At 44.9% G+C, this 18,343-nt stretch overlaps 1 protein-coding gene across 1 annotated transcript in view; it reads left to right on the top strand.

Moving 5' to 3' along the window:
• Positions 1 to 16,139, top strand: part of OSBPL5 (oxysterol binding protein like 5) — a 102,518-nt gene extending 86,379 nt beyond the window's left edge. The window contains exon 5 of the mRNA XM_030202451.1: positions 15,950 to 16,139. Within this exon, the coding sequence (XP_030058311.1) occupies positions 15,950 to 16,139 (190 nt within the window). The remainder of the gene's footprint in view (positions 1 to 15,949) is intronic.
• The last annotated feature ends 2,204 nt before the right edge of the window (positions 16,140 to 18,343 follow it).

Raw genomic sequence — 18,343 nt, 5'->3', positions numbered from 1 at the left:
AGCCAAGTTGTTCCGAATATATAGAGTCCAGCATCGTCCGCTCTTCTCGCAGCTGTTGTAAAACCTGAGGGGACCTCTGCGCCTTATGCTGCCCCTCCAGTTGTTGTATACGCTCCAGACAGCGTGCTATTTGTAACCTACGCACTTTAGAACGCTTACTGGCGATTTTTAAAAAATAACCCCTTGATACCGCCTTCATGGCGTCCCATACTACGGCTTGCGAGGGCACAGAGTCTATATTAAGCTCCAAGTACTCCTTCAACATTTCTCGATAGCCTACCCCCACCTTTGGCTCCTGCAATAGGCTAGTGTTCAAGGCCCATCTCCTATCTTTGCTTTCGGCCCGTATACTTGGCAAGGATACCCACACTGGAGCATGATCGGAAATAGTCGCACTACCCAACCCCGCGGTCGGCCCCCTTTCTGCCAACGCAACATCCACAAATATATAGTCTATACGCGAATATGAATCATGAACACCCGAATGAAATGTATAGTCCCTCTCCTCCATATGTGTCAGTCTCCATATGTCCAAGGTTCCCAAGGAATGTACCAAAGATTCAAGAGCTAATGTCTCTTTTTTCCCCCCTTCAGATTTGGCATTTCCAGAACGATCCAAGATGGGATTCATAATTGCATTAAAGTCACCCCCAAGTATTAGAGAACCCTTTACAAACCCTGCCAATGAGTTCTTTACCTTAGCAAAAAACTCTACCTGCCCACTGTTGGGAGCATACACAGAAGCTATCGTCAAGTCCACCTGCTGAATTTGAACATGCATAAAGATAAAACGCCCTCCCGGGTCTTTCTTAACTTGTAATACCTGCGCCCCCACTGATGAGTGTATCATGATTGCCACTCCACATGTTTTTGAAGCTGCCATGGAAGCACAATAGACCCCAGGGTAACCCGAGCAGGACAGAAGCCTTTCATACTTGCGGTTGAGGTGTGTCTCTTGCAAGAGAACCACGTGCGGCTGGAGCTGCTGCAACTCTTTATATAGCTTTTGCCGCTTTTGAGGCATATTTAGGCCCTTCACATTATATGATAATACTTTTAAGTCCATACTCATCATCTATTGTGGCTAGTACTTGTATCCTGAGTATGTTGCATTAATTCACCAGTCCCGGCAACTATGTTTCCCGTAACCAGCATCGGACCTACCCCTTGCACCCTATATCTTCTGTCCCGCTCCCACCTCTGATCTCTCTTCCTTGTCCCCTCCCTCCGCCCCCCCTCCAATAGAGAACCCCTTGAAACCCTCCCCCCTCCCTGCCCTCCACCCTCCACTTCCTCCCCCCCTGTCATCAACCCACCAGTCAGTGTCAGCTGTCACTGAATGGGATTACAGAGAAAGCAAGCTACAGACCCGAAAAGCCACCCTTCACCCCTCCCCCGCAACAGTCCCACACCCCAACTTTAATATACATTTAGCAAATTCTATCAATTCACCCACTACCCATCCATCATATCAAATTATGTTACCATCTGAGCATAAACCAGCGTCCAAACTGAAGAGCATGTCCCAAAGCATTCGAACTGAGTTTTATAGCAGACTCGTGCTAAACACCTCAGTCACATTACTTAGGAGCCTTCTGCCCAACTCTCTTCCATTTCTGTAGTTTTGCTTTCGTGGACGATGCCATCTCCGTTGGTGGGGTCGCCACACTAGTCAGACCCGCTTCATGAAGGCTCTTCCATGCATCCGCTACCCGGCGAAACCGGAGCTGTTTACCTTTTAGTTCAAAGCATACCGCAAAAGGGAAACTCCAGCGGTATGCAACCTTCTCCTTCTGCAGAATCTCCAGGACTGGCTTCATTGCCCTTCTCTGGGCCAAAGTATATAACGATAAGTCCTGGAAGACAGTTACTCGCGAATCTTTGTATTCCAATGTGTTGTTTTGGCGAGCCCGTTGCCAGATTCGGTCCTTGAAGGTGTATGACGCGAAGCGCACCACTATGTCTCGCGGCCGATTTCCCACTGCTTTGCCCAGAGAGCGGTGCGCTCGCTCGATCATCATTTCGGCAGATGCACAAATCTCACCCAGAATTTGTTCGCACAAGGTGCGTATGACAACCGGGACGTCCTCTCCGCCGCTGCTCTCCGGTACCCCACGAAATCTCAGGTTTTGTCGACGACCCCGATTTTCGAGGTCGTCCATTTTATATTGTAAATCCTCGGCTTGCTCCGTTAACTGAGAAATGCGCGATTCCATCGCCGCACTTGTTTCAGCCTGCTCCTCCGTTCGTTCCTCCAGGGCCTCCACGCGGCCACCCAGCTCCCGTAAGTCAATGCTGATGGCGTCCACATGTTCCAAGATCTCCTGACGGGAAGCCTTAATTTCTTCCCGTATCGCTTCTAGGCATCTCGTTAAATCTTTAGAGTTAGATTTCTTTTTTTGTGTTAAGCTTCGTTGGTCCACTTGAGAGGACGCTGTATCTGAATCGGACGATCTTCGTGGCTCCGGGGACGCATGGCGGGACAGGCCCTTCGCTAACTGCCGAGTAGAATGCCTCTCCCCCTCTCGGTGTTGCTGCCCCGATAATTTACTCATCGTGGTCAGCAAAGCTCACTCTCTTCTGCCAATCGAGGAAACGGCAATATTAGAGTGGATGGGCACGGATGGTGGCTCAATGGTGCGGGAAAGTGCAGGAGCTAGATGTTCAGGCAGCCATCTAGCCTCGTGACGTCACTTCCTCCGATTTGAAAACATTTTTAAAAATCCTAAAGAACATGCTGGTGTTGCTTTTCCAGATTTCTGGACATATCACAAAGCTTTCATAATGCACAAGCATATTATTCGATTGCTACACATTCCAGTTATGAACCCATATGGTTGAAAATTGAAAAAGAATTATGGTCTCAATACTTACATCCACAACATATTCCTTTCTATATACCAAAACACTTACAAGATAATTCTATTATTGTTTCATCTCATAAATGCTTGACTGAACTAGATAAATATATGGAAACCCCTAGTAAGAACTCATTGCAAGTAAATTGTACCACAAAGAAAATGTTCTACTCGGTGTGGAAACTTAAACGTATTAAACCTTTTTTCCCCAGAGATGTTTTCCGTAAATTAATTCAATCAATGGTATTGAGCCATTTAGATTATTGCAACGGAATCTACGCAGGACGTAGAGAACAGTTCATCAAGAGACTTCAGACCGCCCAGAACACAGCAGCGAGACTGATTTTTGGTAAATCTAAATTCGAATCTGCCAAACCCCTTGGAGAAAGTCTACACTGGCTCCCCATTAAGGAATGCATTGCCTTCAAGGTTTGCACCTTGATTCACAGGATTATTTATGGAGAAGTTCCTGGATACATGCTTAATTTAATTGACCTTCCACCCAGAAACAGTTCCAGTTCTTCCCGATCCTACCTAAATTTATACTATCCAGACTGCAATGGCCTCAAATACAAGTCTACCTACGCATCCAGCTTCTCCTTTATAGGAACACAGTTATGGAATGCACCAGTGGCGTAGCCAGACAACCAATTTTGGGTGGGCCTGAGCACAAAGTGGGTGGGCACAAAATTTTTTCTCTCCCCCCTCTCCCCCAGCACTTCCCCAACTCAAAGTATAAATACTTTAGCTGATGAGGATCCCCAATCTCTTGTCAGCTGGGGACCTGCACCAGAGATGGCCAGAGCTCCTCCCCGACAAGCCCAGCAGGCAGTAGCAACTCCTTGAGCCACTGATGCCAGCACCCCATACATGCTTAGTTGTCAGTGGCTCCAGGATGCTGCCCCCATCTGCCAAGCTCGGCGGAAGGCAGCTCCGGCCAGCCCCGGAAGAGTTCCCCAGCTGGCAGGGCTTGGGGATCCCCACTAGCCACAGCAAGGGTCAGGGCTGCTGTTAACCATGCTGGTGACCAGGGCAGAAAATAAAGAAGCCCCTCCCCCAATTCCCTCTCCTCTCCAATCTCTTCATCTGCCGTTACAGTCACACTGACAGACCCTCACAAATTACAGAACAAGGGATCACAAATTAGAAATAAAAATATGTAGATAAAATTGAACTGGGAACCTCTGCATGCACTGCAACACTGGAGAAAAACAAAAGCGCATTTCCTTTTCTACTTAACACAATAAAAAGACATCCACTATGCACATTTCCCAAAGCTAACATATTCCATTTAAAACATTCAAAATAAAATGATTTTTCTACCTTTGGACATTTTATTTTTCCATTGTGTTGGTTCCAATTTCTCTTTCCCGCTTTCCTGTCTGTCTTCTGCTAATTCTTCAAGCGGCTGTACATTTGTCTTTTTTTTCCTGTCATTTCATTTCCTCACTACACCTGCCTCTGAAATATTGATTTTTCCATTTTAGCTCTTTCCGTTCTTTCTTTTTTTCATTTCTGCCTCTGTACACTCAAATTTCATCTTCTTTCTAAATCTTTTCCTTCTTTTTACTTTTCAGATATCTATCACATTTCCATTTCCTTTCACCCACTAGCTCTCCCATTCCCCATCTCTCTCCTTCCCAGCCTATCATTCCTTTCCATCTTCTATTTACACACCATTACCATATTTCTACCCCTGTAATCACTGTTCTCTCATTTATTTCCTTGCCATCTCCACTCCCTGGGCCATACTTTCCACCATTCCCAGTGTCTCCCTCCCTCCACCCCGGCATCTGTTCCCTCTTTCTCCCACCCTCACCCTTGTAGCCTGATATCTCCCTATCCCTTTTACCTCCCACCACCAGCATCTTCCTGTCCCATCTCTCTCCCCCATTGTTCAGCATCTTTCCCTTTCTCTTCCCTACCATCCATCTTCCCTCTTTCTCCACTCCCCCGCTTGTGCATCTCTCCTTTCCTTTCCTCTCCTCTCCTCCACCTTCATGTCCAACTTTTCTCCCTCTCCCTGCCTTGAGCCCCTGGTCTAACATCTCACTCTCCTCCCCATGCCACACAGCATCTCTCCATCCTTCCTTCCCCTCACCTCAATGCCATGTTCAACATTTCCCCTCTCATCTCTCCCTCCTTTCCTTCCACTTCCATGTCCAACACTTTTTTCTCTCTCTGGTCCTTTACCACTCGTATGCAGCCTTTGCCTCCCTCTCCCCATCCCATCCCATCCATATCCAACAATTCTCCCTCTCTTTCCCCTTGCAGCATCTCTCCATCCATCCCTCCCCCCACATCGAACAATTATTCCTCCACCCCACCTAGCACTACCCTCTGCTCACCACCGCTCCCAGTCCCATCCTTCCCTCTGCTCACCACCCCTCCCAGTCCCATCCTTCCGTCTGCTCACCACCCCTCCCAGTCCCATCCATCTTCTGCTCCTTCTCTCTGCTCACCACCCCTCAATAAAGAACGACAACGTGGATGCAGGCAGCAGCTCACAGGTTTGCTTGCTGTGTTTTGAGCGAACGGCGACAGCTGCGCGGGGGAGTGGAAACAGAGATTTCCCAAATGGCTGGCTTCCTTCCTCCATTCCTTCTCTAGTCGCAGCGGTAGTAAAAGCATAAAGCAGCCAGGCTCCACTCTGTCCTTCTTTTCCCTGCCATCTCAGCGTCCCGCCCGCCCGCCCAAAAGGAAATGACATCAGGAAGGCGGGACGCAGAGAGGGCAGGGAAAGGAAGGACGGAGTTGAGCCTGACTGCTTTATGCTTTTACTACTAGCGCCCTACAGTTCGCCGCTGCGACTTCCGGTAACAAGACTCTCTCCTTGCCCCCCCCACCAATCTACGCCTTCGGGGTCCAGGAGCTGCTGAGGTAAGCGGCAGCAGCGGCGCCCCCCTGCTATGCTTACCGGGTTGGACCGGCCCTGGATGACAGGGAAGGGAGCAGGGAGGGAACAAAACCCTGCGGTGCGCCAGCGGGTGGCTGGGAGGAGGGAAAGCAGCAGGAAGGGAAAAGTCACAGTTTGGTGCACCGTTGCTGGGTGGGCCCGAGCCCAAAGTGGGTGGGCCCAGGCCCACCCGTGGCTACGCCCCTGGAATGCACTACCTAAAATCTTAAAATTAACTCAGAACCACCTAAATTTCAGGAAATTACTGAAGACCACCCTGTTTAAGAAGGCTTACCTTCATGACTCAACTCAATTTACCTCTTGCTGTTACAGCAAATTCCATGGACCCTTACCTTTATTATTCACTCTTATTATCTCTGTTGTTCTTTACAATACCTATACGTTTACTATTTTTAATTACATTATTATGTTATTTTACTGAACTATATCACATTGTTATTTAATTGAAATGTAGTTTGCCCTATGGTTTTGTAAGCCACATTGAGCCTACTATTGGTGGGAAAATGTGGGGTATAAATGCGTTAAATAAATAAAATTACACTCCATAATTTGGGGTAATCCCATTATTAAAATCAATAAATCATATATATTCTGGTTAACTTGGTATAACAAAGGCATATATTATATAGATCAATTATTATCCAATAGAACACTGCATTCCTTTTCTTTATTGCAGAGTAAATACTATTATCCTTTAATCAGTTTTTTCGATGGTTGCAGAAATGAAAATATTAAGATACTTTCTTCACTACAACCGACTATAATTTCCTTTGTTGAGAAACTACTTAGTACTGGTCATATGGCCTCTAACATATACAAATTTTTGATATCAAAAGAATCTTCCTCAAAATCTGGCCTCATGCATTCATGGGAACTAGATTTGGAACACAAACTAACATCAGAACAATGGAAATACTTCTGGAAATTTCTTGGACGACCATCTTAAGTAGAGGAGTGTGGTAGCCTTGTTAGTCCACTCTTAAGGTTATCAATAGAAATCAAACAAAATAAAACATGGAAAAGAAAATAAGATGATACCTTTTTTATTGGACATAACAATACATTTCTTGATTAGCTTTTGAAGGTTGCCCTTCTTCGTCAGATTGGAAATAAGCAAATGTGCTAGCTGACAGTGTATATAAGTGAAAACATTCAAGCATTACTATGACAGTCTGACAGGGTGGGAGGATGGGGGTGGGTAGGAGATATGCATGGGGACATCAAAGCATATCATTGATATTCTAACAGGATGGGTGTGGATAGGTGAGGGGTGGGGTGATCAACAGAGACATACAGCTTTATGGTTTATAATGGGCTAGGAACCCCAGATCCTTGTTAAGTCCTTTCTGTTGGGTGTTAAAATATTCAATCATTCTGACTTCAAAGGTCTTACGTTCTTGTATGGTTTTAAAGTTACCGTTCAGGATTCTCACTGTGAAGTCACTGGTACAGTGTCCTGGTCCTGTAAAATGTTGACCAACAGGTGTGGGAACCCTACTGGCACCAGCATTGTTCATGTGATGTCTATGTAAATTGAATCTTGTCTTAAGCATCTGGCCTGTTTCTCCAATATAGCATCCTTCGTTACATTTTTTACACTGAATGATATATACCACATTGGAAGATGAGCAAGAGAAAGATCCCTTTATGTTGAATATCTTTCCTTTGTGGATGACTGTGGAGTCCTGTGAAATATTTTGGCATAGTTTGCAACTGGATAAATTACAGGGAAGTGTGCCCTTCTGTTCCTTTTCAGTCTGTGATGGAAGTTTACTTCTGATTAGCTTGTGTTTTAAGTTGGGTGGCTGTCGGAAGGCCAGTACTGGTGGGGATGGGAATATCTCTTTCAGTAATTCATCCTCCTGGAGTATAGGTTGTAGATCTCTTATGATTTTCCTCAGTTTTTGAGCTCTGGATTGTATGTCACTACAAGGGGGATTCTGTCTGTGGATTTTTTCTCCTTGTACTGTAGCTGATTCTCCCTGGGTGTTTTGAGGGAGGAGGCAATATTCTTGGAGATTATTTTGGGGTTGTAGCCTTTCTGTTTGAAGGATGCAGTCAGGCTTTTAAGGTGTCTGTCTCTGTCCCCTGGGTCAGAGCAGATACGGTGGTATCTTGTGGCTTGGCTGTAAATGATGGATCTTTTTGTATGTGAAGGATGGAAGCTGGAGTTGTGGAGGTAGCTGCATCTGTCTGTGGGTTTCTTGTATATAGATGTTTGTATACAGCCATCACTGATTGAGACCGTGGTGTCCAAAAAATTGACTTTTTCTGGGGAGTAGTCAATTTTGAATCTGATTGTAGGATGGTATGTATTGAAGGCAGAATAAAATTGTTTCAGAGTTTCTTCACCCTCCGTCCAAATCATAAAAATGTCATCGATGTACCGGTAGTATTTTAGAGGTTTGGTCTGGTGTGTATTCAGAAATGTCTCTTCCAGCTCAGCCATAAAAAGGTTGGCATATTGGGGTGCTGTCCTGGTGCTCATCGCAGTGCCCATTATTTGTAGATAGATATCATTGTTAAAGTGGAAGTAGTTGTGAGTTAAAATGAATTTGATTAATTTTGTAATAGTTTCTGGTGAGTATTGATGGTCCAGTGTGGATTTTTTTAGGAGTCTTCCACATGCAGCTATGCCATCCGCATGTGGAATGTTGCTGTATAGTGATTCTACATCCATCGTGACCAGAAGGGTGTTAGGTGGTAGTTGCTTGATATTTTTCAATTTATTCAGAAAGTCTGTGGTGTCTTGTATGAAGCTGTTAGTTTTGTGTACGAGAGGTTTCAGAATTCCCTCTATGAATCCAGATATTTCTTCCGTGAGTGTGCCAAAACCTGATATGATTGGTCTGCCATTGGACACCTCTCTGAATAAACATGACATTGCTTAACATTTTATTAGCAGTTGCTGTAAAATCCGTACTATCCAATTGGAAAGATACTGTCTTTTAAATATTCATTTCTGATGGCAATCTGTATTGCAACTTCATCATGGCACTTAAAGTATGGTCTAGTTTGGAATCCTATATGTCCAATATTTAAATACAGTGCACTCCATTTAAGTGTACATTGGATAAGCGCATACTCTGTTTAAATGCATTCCGTACTTTGGTCCCATTTTTGACACCATCAATTTCTATGGGGACAAACTTCGGTTTAGTGCACCACTGATAACTACTACTACTACTACTATTTAGCATTTCTATAGCGCTACAAGGCATACGCAGCGCTGCACAAACATAGAAGAAAGACAGTCCCTGCTCAAAGAGCTTACAATCTAATAGACAAAAAATAAATAAAGTAAGCAAATGAAATCAATTAATGTGAACGGGAAGGAAGAGAGGAGGGTAGGTGGAGGCGAGTGGTTACAAGTGGTTACGAGTCAAAAGCAATGTTAAAGAGGTGGGCTTTCAGTCTAGATTTAGAGGTGGCCAAGGATGGGGCAAGACGTAGGGGCTCAGGAAGTTTATTCCAGGCGTAGGGTGCAGCGAGACAGAAGGCGCGAAGTCTGGAGTTGGCAGTAGTGGAGAAGGGAACAGATAAGAAGGATTTATCCATGGAGCGGAGTGCACGGGAAGGGGTGTAGGGAAGGACGAGTGTGGAGAGATACTGGGGAGCAGCAGAGAGAATACATTTATAGGTTAGTAGAAGAAGTTTGAACAGGATGCGAAAACGGATAGGGAGCCAGTGAAGGGTCTTGAGGAGAGGGGTAGTATGAGTAAAGCGACCCTGGCGGAAGATGAGACGGGCAGCAGAGTTTTGAACCGACTGGAGAGGGGAGAGGTGACTAAGTGGGAGGCCAGCAAGAAGCAGATTGCAGTAGTCTAAACAAGAGGTGACAAGGGTGTGGACGAGGGTTTTGGTAGAGTGCTCGGAAAGAAAGGGGCGGATTTTACGGATGTTGTAAAGAAAGAAATGACAGGTCTTGGCGGTCTGCTGGATATGAGCAGAGAAGGAGAGAGAAGAGTCAAAGATGACCCCAAGGTTTCGAGCTGAGGAGACAGGGAGAATGAGAGAGCCATCCTCTGCAGGAAAGACTCCGCATAAGCTCGCGCATGGAATATGGAAGCCGATTGGCGTGTGACAACCAATAAGATTTCAAATTTACTGCCCCTTTAACTGCCACAGGCAGAATAAGCGAAAGAATGTTGTTAGAGTGTACATTGGGGTCATCTTCATCGTGTCGGAACTGTAAGACTTTAACACTGGCTGAACAAATAGAAGTTCTTAAAAAATTAGAAAACAAAGTCAAGCATCTATTGCTTAAGAATATGGTGTCAATCCCAGTCAAATTTCACGTGTCTTGAAGCAGAAAAAACAGCTTCTGGAATACTGGCACAACAATACAAATCCACAACGGAAACGAAAACGCTAAGGAGGTAGAAGATGCTCTTCTTCGGTGGTTTTCTCGAGTCAGGAGCAGACAGTTTCCTATCAGTGGTCCTCTGCTTATGGAGAAAGCTAACCAGCTAGCTGAAAGTCTTAGACTAACTGAATTCAAAGCCACTGTTGGATGGTTGGAAAGATGGAAGGAAAGGAATAACATAAAATTCAAGAAACAGCATGGTGAGAAACAAGACGCTGATGACTTTCACGCTTATTTTCGAAAGAGAGGGACACCCATCATTCGACACAAATCGGGAGATGGGCGTCCTTCTCACAAGACTCCAGAGGAAATTGGAGAATCATGGGATAGGAGGTAGTGTTCTATTGTGGATTAAAAACTGGTTAAAAGATAGAAAACAGAGAGTAGGGTTAAATGGACAGTATTCTCAATGGAGAAGGGTAGTTAGTGGGGTTCCCCAGGGCTCTGTGCTGGGACCGCTACTTTTTAACATATTTATAAATGACCTAGAGATGGGAGTAACTAGTGAGGTAATTAAATTTGCTGATGACACAAAGTTATTCAAAATTGGGTTGTTTCAGTTCTTCCTACCATCTTGAACAAGTTTGCACCTCGTGATATTTTCAATGCTGACGAAAACGGTCTCTACTGGCGAGCGATTCCTGATGGAACACTTGCATTCAAACATGCTGAAACTACTGGAGATAAAACGTCGAAGGACCGACTGACAATCCTCCTTTGCTGCAATATGGATGGGAGTGAGAAGTTGGAACCCCTCGTCATTGGAAAGAGCAAACAGCACCATTGCTTCAAGAAAGTTAAGCGACTTCCTGTGTCATACGAGGCTAACACAAATTCATGGATGACTGGGCAAATTTGGAAGCAGTGGCTAAAGAAGTTAGACACTAGAATGCAGGCACAAGAGCGGCAGATTTTGTTGCTTTGTGATAATTGTGCTGCACACAGGGATGATGTCAGGCTGTCTAACATCAAGGTGGTCTTCCTGCCACCAAACACTACCTCTCTGATCCAACCTATTGATCAGGGCATAATAGCCAATTTCAAACAACATTATCGGGCTGTTGTGCTACATTGTCTGATGAGCGTTATGGATGACCAGACTGGGAAGGTTAAACGTTCTGTTGAACTGGCTCGTAATCTATCACTGTTGGATTCCCTACATATGCAGAAAGAAGCCTGGAATCATGTTACACAGGCAACCATTGTGAACTGCTACAAGTGGGCAAGCTTTGTTAAGGATGAAGAGAGGGACGAAACAAATGCAGCTGTTGCAAACGCATCAGACGAACAGGATATTGACATCCCAGCTGGTGTTACTGAAGAAGAGTTTAATCGCTATGTAGCTGTTGATTACAATCTACAAACAGCTGAAGACAGCACTGATGTCGAGATATGCGCCTACACACAGGCAACAACAGCTGATGATGAAACAGAGGATGAAATGAACAGCGAGGCACATGCTGACGAAATTCAACAACCTCCTCCTGTCACTTTTGCAAGAGCGCTGGAGAGTCTCAATACCATGCGGGCCTATCTGGAGGCCACTGGATGTCAGTGCTATGACAGTTTTTACCGTCTGGCAGACGTAGTCTATGGAACTCATAAGTACATAAGTAATACATTACTGGGAAAAGACCAAAGGCCCATCAAGCCCAGCATCCTGTCCCCGACAGCGGCCAATTCAGGTCAAGGGCACCTGACAGCTTCCCAAACATACAAACATTCTAAACATTTTATTCCCGAAATTGTGGATTTTTCCCATTTAGTAGCGGTCTATGGACTTGTCCTTTAGGAAACTGTCCAAACCCTTTTTAAACTCTGCCAATATAACCGCCTTCACTACGTTCTCCAGCAACAAATTCCAGAGTTTAATTACGTGTTGGGTGAAGAAACATTTTCTCCTATTTGTTTTAAATGTACTACACTGTAGTTTCATCGCATGCCCCCTAGTCCTACTATTTTTGGAAAGCGTGAACAGAAGCTTCACATCCACCTGTTCCACTCCACTCATTATTTTATATACCTCTTATCATGTCTCCCCTCAGCCATCTCTTCTCCAAGCTGAAAAGCCCTAGCCTCCTTAGTCTTTCTTCATAGGGAAGTCGTCCCATCCCCACTATCATTTTTGTTGCCTGTTTTCTATACCTTTCCTAATAATACCCAACATTCTATTCGCTTTGCTAGCCGCAGCAGCACACTGAACAGAAGGTTTCAGTGTATTATCAACGACGACACCCAGATCCCTTTCTTGGTCCGTAACTCCTAACGTGGAACCTTGTATGACGTAGCTATAATTCAGGTTCTTTTTTCCCACATGCATCACCTTACAATTGCTCACATTAAACGTCATCTGCCATTTAGCCGCCAAGTCTCCCAGTCTCGTAAGGTCCTTCTGTAATTTTTCACACTCCTCTCGCGAATTAACGACTTTGAATAACTTTGTGTCATCAGCAAATTTAATTACCTCGCTAGTTACTCCCATCTCTAAATCATTTATGTTTAAATCTCTTTATTATTATCATTTATAAATATTTTAAAGAGCAGCGGTCCTAGCACTGACCCCTGTGGAACCCCACTAACTACCCTTCTCCATTTTGAATACTGCCCATTTAACCCCACTCTCTGTTTCCTATCCTGCAACCAGTTTTTAATCCACAATAGGACATTACCTCCTATCCCATGACCCTCCAATTTCCTCTGTAGCCTTTCATGAGGCACCTTGTCAAACGGCTTTTGAAAATCCAGATACACAATATCAACCGGCTCCCCTTTTCCCACATGTTTGTTTACTCCTTCAAAGAATTGAAGTAAATTGGTCAGGCAAGATTTCCCCACACTAAAGCCATGCTTACTTGGTCTCAGTAATCCATGTCCTTGGATGTGCTCTGTCATTTTGTTTTTAATAATAGCCTCTACCATTTTCCCTGGCGCTGACGTCAGACTCACCTGTCTATAATTTCCCAGATCTCCCCTGGAACCTTTTTTAAAAATCGGTGTTACATTGGCCACCCTCCAATCTTCTGGTACCACGCTTGATTTTAAGGATAAATTGCATATCACTAGCAGTAGCTCCGCAAGTTCATTTTTCAGGTCTATCAGTACTCTAGGATTAATACCATCCGGTCCAGGTGATTTGCTACTCTTCAGTTTGCCGAACTGCCCCATTACGTCCTCCAAGTTTACCGTGAATTCAGTAAGTTTCTCCGACTATTTCCAACACCGGTATCCCACCCAAATCTTCCTCGGTGAAGACTGAAGCAAAGAATTAATTTAATCTCTCCGCTACGTCTTTTCCTTCCTTGATCACCCCTTTTACCCCTTGGTCATCCAGAGGCCCAACCAATTCTTTTGCCGGCTTCCTGCTTTTAATATACCGAAAAAAAATTTTTACTATGTTTTTTTTGCCTCTACTGCTATCTTTTTTTCGTAATCCCTCTTGGCCTTCTTTATCTGCGCCTTGCATTTGTTTTGACACTCCTTACGCTGCTTCTTGTTATTTTTTTTAGACGGTTCCTTCTTCCATTTTCTGAAGGCGTTTGTTTTAGCCCTAATAGCTTCCTTCACCTCACTTTTTAACCACGCCGGCTGTCTTTTGGACTTCCGTCTTTCTTTTCTAATTCGTGGAATATGTTTGGCCTGGGCCTCCAGGATGGTATTTTTGAATAGCATCCACACCTGTTGTACAGTTTTTACCCTCTCAGTTGCTCCTCTAAGTTTTTTCTTAACTGTTCTTCTCATTTTATCATAGTCTCCTTTTTTTAAAGTTAAACGCTAACGTATTTGACTTCCTATGTATAGTTACTTCAAGATTGATATCAAAACTGATCATATTATGATCACTGTTATCAAGCGGCCCCAGTACCATAACGTTCCCCACCAGATCATGCGCTCCACTAAGGACCAAGTCTAGAATTTTTCCTTCTTTCGTTGGCTCCTGCACCAGCTGCTCCATAAAGCTGTCCTTGATTTCATCAAGGAACTGTACCTCTCTAGCGTGTCCTGATGTCACATTTGCCCAGTCTTTATTTGGGTAAGTGAAGTCACCCATTATTATCGCATTGCCCATTTTGTTTGCGTCTCTGATTCCTTTTATCATTTCTGCGTCCTCCTGCTCATCCTGGCAAGGCAGACGCTAGTACACTCCTATCACTATCCTTTTCCCTTTTCTACATGGAATTTTAACCCACAATGATTCAAAGGTGTGATTTGTGTCCTGCTGAATTTGTAATCTATCTGAGTCAAGGCTCTGATTAATATACAATGCTACCCCTCCACCAGTCTGGTCCACCCTATCACTACGATATACTTTGCAACCCGGTATGACAGTGTCCCACTGGTTATCCTCCTTCCACCAGGTCTGAGTAATGCCTATTATATCCAATTTTTAATTTAGTGCAATATATTGGTTGGTGGTGTGGAGGCGAAGATAGTGGTGGGCAGACTTATACGGTCTGTGCCAGAGCCAGTGGTGGGAGGCGGGGCTGGTGGTTGGGAGGAGGGGATAGTGCTGGCCAGACTTATATGGTCTGTGCCCTGAAAAAGACAGGTACAAATCAAGGTAAGGTATACACATGAGTTTATCTTGTTGGGCAGACTGGATGGACCGTGCGGGTCTTTTTCTGCCGTCATCTACTATGTTATGTTACTATGTTATTCCAACTCTCCCATCTTATTTCTTAGACTCCTAGCATTTGCATATAGACATTTCAGAGTATGTTTGTTGTTCCTATTTGCATGATGCTTAGTGCTTGACACTATTGATTTCCCATCTTTTGTCTGATCTTTAGTTGTATTTAAAGGCACCTGGCCTACCATGGTCTGTTGTGCAACCTCACTATCCAGAAACCCTACCTTCCCTGTTTGTGAAGTATCCTTGCAAGATACCTTATCCCGAACCATGAGCTGTTGTGCGACTGTGAACTCACAGACCCAATAGTGTACAGATGACTATAACTGATTACTTCAAGTAAGCCTAACGTCAGTTAACGGAGACTGTATACTGTATGTATAATAATAAACAGTACTGTACATACGTTTATCAGATGTCAAGCTTCTTTGGGTCACAACGGTTAAGTGCACGCATTTCTTTGGTCCCAGATCCTTGCACTTAAGCGGATTGCACTGTACTTACTTAATAGCTTTGTTATGTTTCTGATATTTTTTAGACACTGTACCTGAAAGATGATTGATTTATTTATTTATTTATTTTTATTTTCACATCCAGCAACTTCACCTGGCAAATTCTTCTTCTTTGTACTGCTTGGTTTCATTGAACTCTCTATTTGAGTATTTCTGTTGTACACAGTTTGTTTTTTGTACTTTGTACTTTTCAAAGTTAATAAATATACTTGGACACAAAAAAAAGTACCTCCTACATATGAATTGCTAGATGCCCCCGTGTTAAATCCTAGCAGTTACTGCAAGTTAATGACTACATTCAAGTTTCAACGTTTCACGTTTATTAGTATTTGATTTACTGCCCTCTAGAAACCTTTCAGAGCAATTTCTAAAAGATTGTTAAAGATAGAGAGGCACTACAGTCTGTGACAGGATTAATGTACAACTTGCATAAAACATACCCTCATGGAGTTTTTACTTTTTGAGGGTATATTTTATGGAGTTAATTCCAAATTCTAACGCCCTTTAGTAAACATACCTCTATATTCTGTACCTTTAGCAAAAAGTTCAAACTTTCCACTAAACTTGCTTAAGCTGGTCAGCATGGAGGATACTGTGCACCATCAGTGAGGTTCTGTCTCTCCCTGGTGTATGTTCTAGATTACTTATCTCATCTTTCTTCTGTTTCAGGCTCTGGGAGCATGTCACCAGTGCAATAAATGAAGGGGACCAAAATAAGGCAACAGAAGAGAAATATATGCTAGAAGAGGCTCAGAGAAAAGGCACACGAGAAAGGAAAGAGAATGGCACAGAATGGAGCCCAAAGCTTTTCACCTATGATGTGTCTGGAAATGAATGGCAATACAAATATGAAGAGTAAGTGGGATTGTGCTCTGTCTATAACTATTCTATAACTTAGCACCTATATTTATGTGCTGAGCACTGTTCCCTCTAAGCTGACATGTGGGAAAGAGGAATCCAAACCATAGTTACTGTGAGGAGGAGACACAGGAGGCAGCTCAGGGAAGAGGCAAGGCTACCCGACCCTGTCGGAGGGATCTTCACTACAAATCCCAGAGTTCCCGGGGCCGGGTGGATCACTGAGGGGCAGGGATAGCTGGAGACTAGAGAAAGGAAGGGGGACTGCAACTCCCAGGTACCATGGCAGGGACAGAAGCCTTCTGGGAAGCGTCAGGAGGAAGGGTGTCCCAGGGGGCCGAGGGTGGGGGAGGATTGGTGGATGGATACTGATCAAGGAGAGGGTGGACAGCTGGAGAGGGGGGAGGGGAGGATTTAATGCAATGGGAATCAGAGAGCAAGCCAAAGGAGGTGGGTGTGGAGTTTATGGATACCTCTGCGCTAGCACAGACAGAGGGAAAAGGTAAATTGAAAGGCTTTGTAATTGCATTGTTCTAGGGTTATCATTTTGTGTCCTCTGAAAAAGAGGACACATGTCGCCAGCCCCGTCACGCCCACTGTCTTGCCCCTTTCGGATCCTCATTCCGCCCCCTTTCCCCTCTCCTGTCACATAGTCCCCTCCCCTCCTCTTCCTTACCATCTTCCCTGGTGGTGTAATGACGTCTTCGGGGCAGGAAAGAGCCCCCTCTTTCCTGCCCGGAGCGCTGCCTGCCCTTGCCTACATCCTTCTCGGTCTTAGCTGGGGATTCAAAATGGCCGCCGAGAGTGGAAGCGGCCTCGCGAGACTTCAACTCTCGGCGGCCATTTTGAATCCCCAGCCGAGACCGAGAAGGAGGATGGGCAAGGCAGCGCTCCAGGCAGGAAAGAGGTGGCTCTTTCCTGCCCCGAAGATGTCACTAGTCCACCAGGGAAGATGGTAAGGAGAAGGGGAGGGGAAAGCCACGGCGCCAATGGATCGCGCAACTGCATGCACACCCTCCCGCACGCATGTTTGTCCAGAAATCAGGACAAATGTGCGTGCGGGCAAAACCCGCCGGACGCCCCGGACATGCCCTCAAAAAGGGAACATGTGCGGGGAAATCCGGACGAATGGTAACCCCACATTGTTCTCACAACTCAGAAAGCCCTAGAAGAGGTTTTTACAGGCTGTACAAGCGTGAGAGCAAAGAGAGAAAGAGAGCTGCTTCTAGCTGGACAGACAGGCAACCTTTCCCTGAGCAACAGAAGGGACAGGGAAGGAGTGTGAACAGGCAGTTTGTTTGTGTACTGTGAATTGATGCCCTGTTTTGAAGCAGCCATTAAAGCTTTGAAAGGAAACAAAACCATGAGTCGCTTGATGCTGTAAACCTGAAGGGTTTTTTCCTCCGGCTGGACTGGAAGAGAAGGGGGACCATCTAACCCACGCCCCCCCCCCCCCCCCACGCCATTATTAGGATGAACTTGGGAAAATCCATTGCTTATTCCTAGGATAAGCAGCATAAAATCGGGTTTTCTGTTCTGGGTTCTTGCCAGGTACTTGTGACCTGGATTAGCCACTGCCCCAGTATGGCAACACTTATGTTCTTAACAGCATTGCTGCCAGTGGGTGGTGCTGTTTCACAATCACATTTTCAGTAGTGAGGACAGGCAAGCTCTGCACGACTCCAGGGAACCTACCTGTCCTTAGTGACTGAAAACATAATTTTGAAGCACCACCCCCTACTCTCAGCTTAGAGGGAACAGTGGTGCCGAGTTCACGCTTATGTAAGTTATAGACACTTATACACATGGCAGGTACAGTGACGTTCCTTAGTCCTGGTGGACACCAAGTGATATTCTACAATTGTAGCACGTAACTTGCTTAGCATGTAAATGCAAGGGGTATGCATAGGAGGTTAGGTATGGACTTGTTCAACATTTATGTGTGTAACTTACATAATAGTATAAGGTACGTGTTAAAGTGCTGCATTTAGGGGCATCCTTTTATCTCGGCCATGGACATGTGCTTAAATGTAGGTGTGTAGATGCCAACTTACACTAGCTTGATGCTGTAAACCTGAAGGGTTTTTTCCTCTGGCTGGACTGGTAGGGAAGGGGGACCATCTAACCCCCCCCCCTCGTACTTGTTCCGGACCGGACGAGTAATTCCCCCGCCAGTCCCAGCTCCACATGTCCGAACTCCGAACG

The sequence above is a fragment of the Microcaecilia unicolor genome, chromosome 4 (assembly GCF_901765095.1).
Source record: "Microcaecilia unicolor chromosome 4, aMicUni1.1, whole genome shotgun sequence".
In the NCBI taxonomy this organism is placed as follows: domain Eukaryota; kingdom Metazoa; phylum Chordata; class Amphibia; order Gymnophiona; family Siphonopidae; genus Microcaecilia; species Microcaecilia unicolor.
The sequence above is the reverse complement of the archived record's forward strand: the minus strand, read 5'-3'. Positions and strand labels throughout refer to the sequence as shown.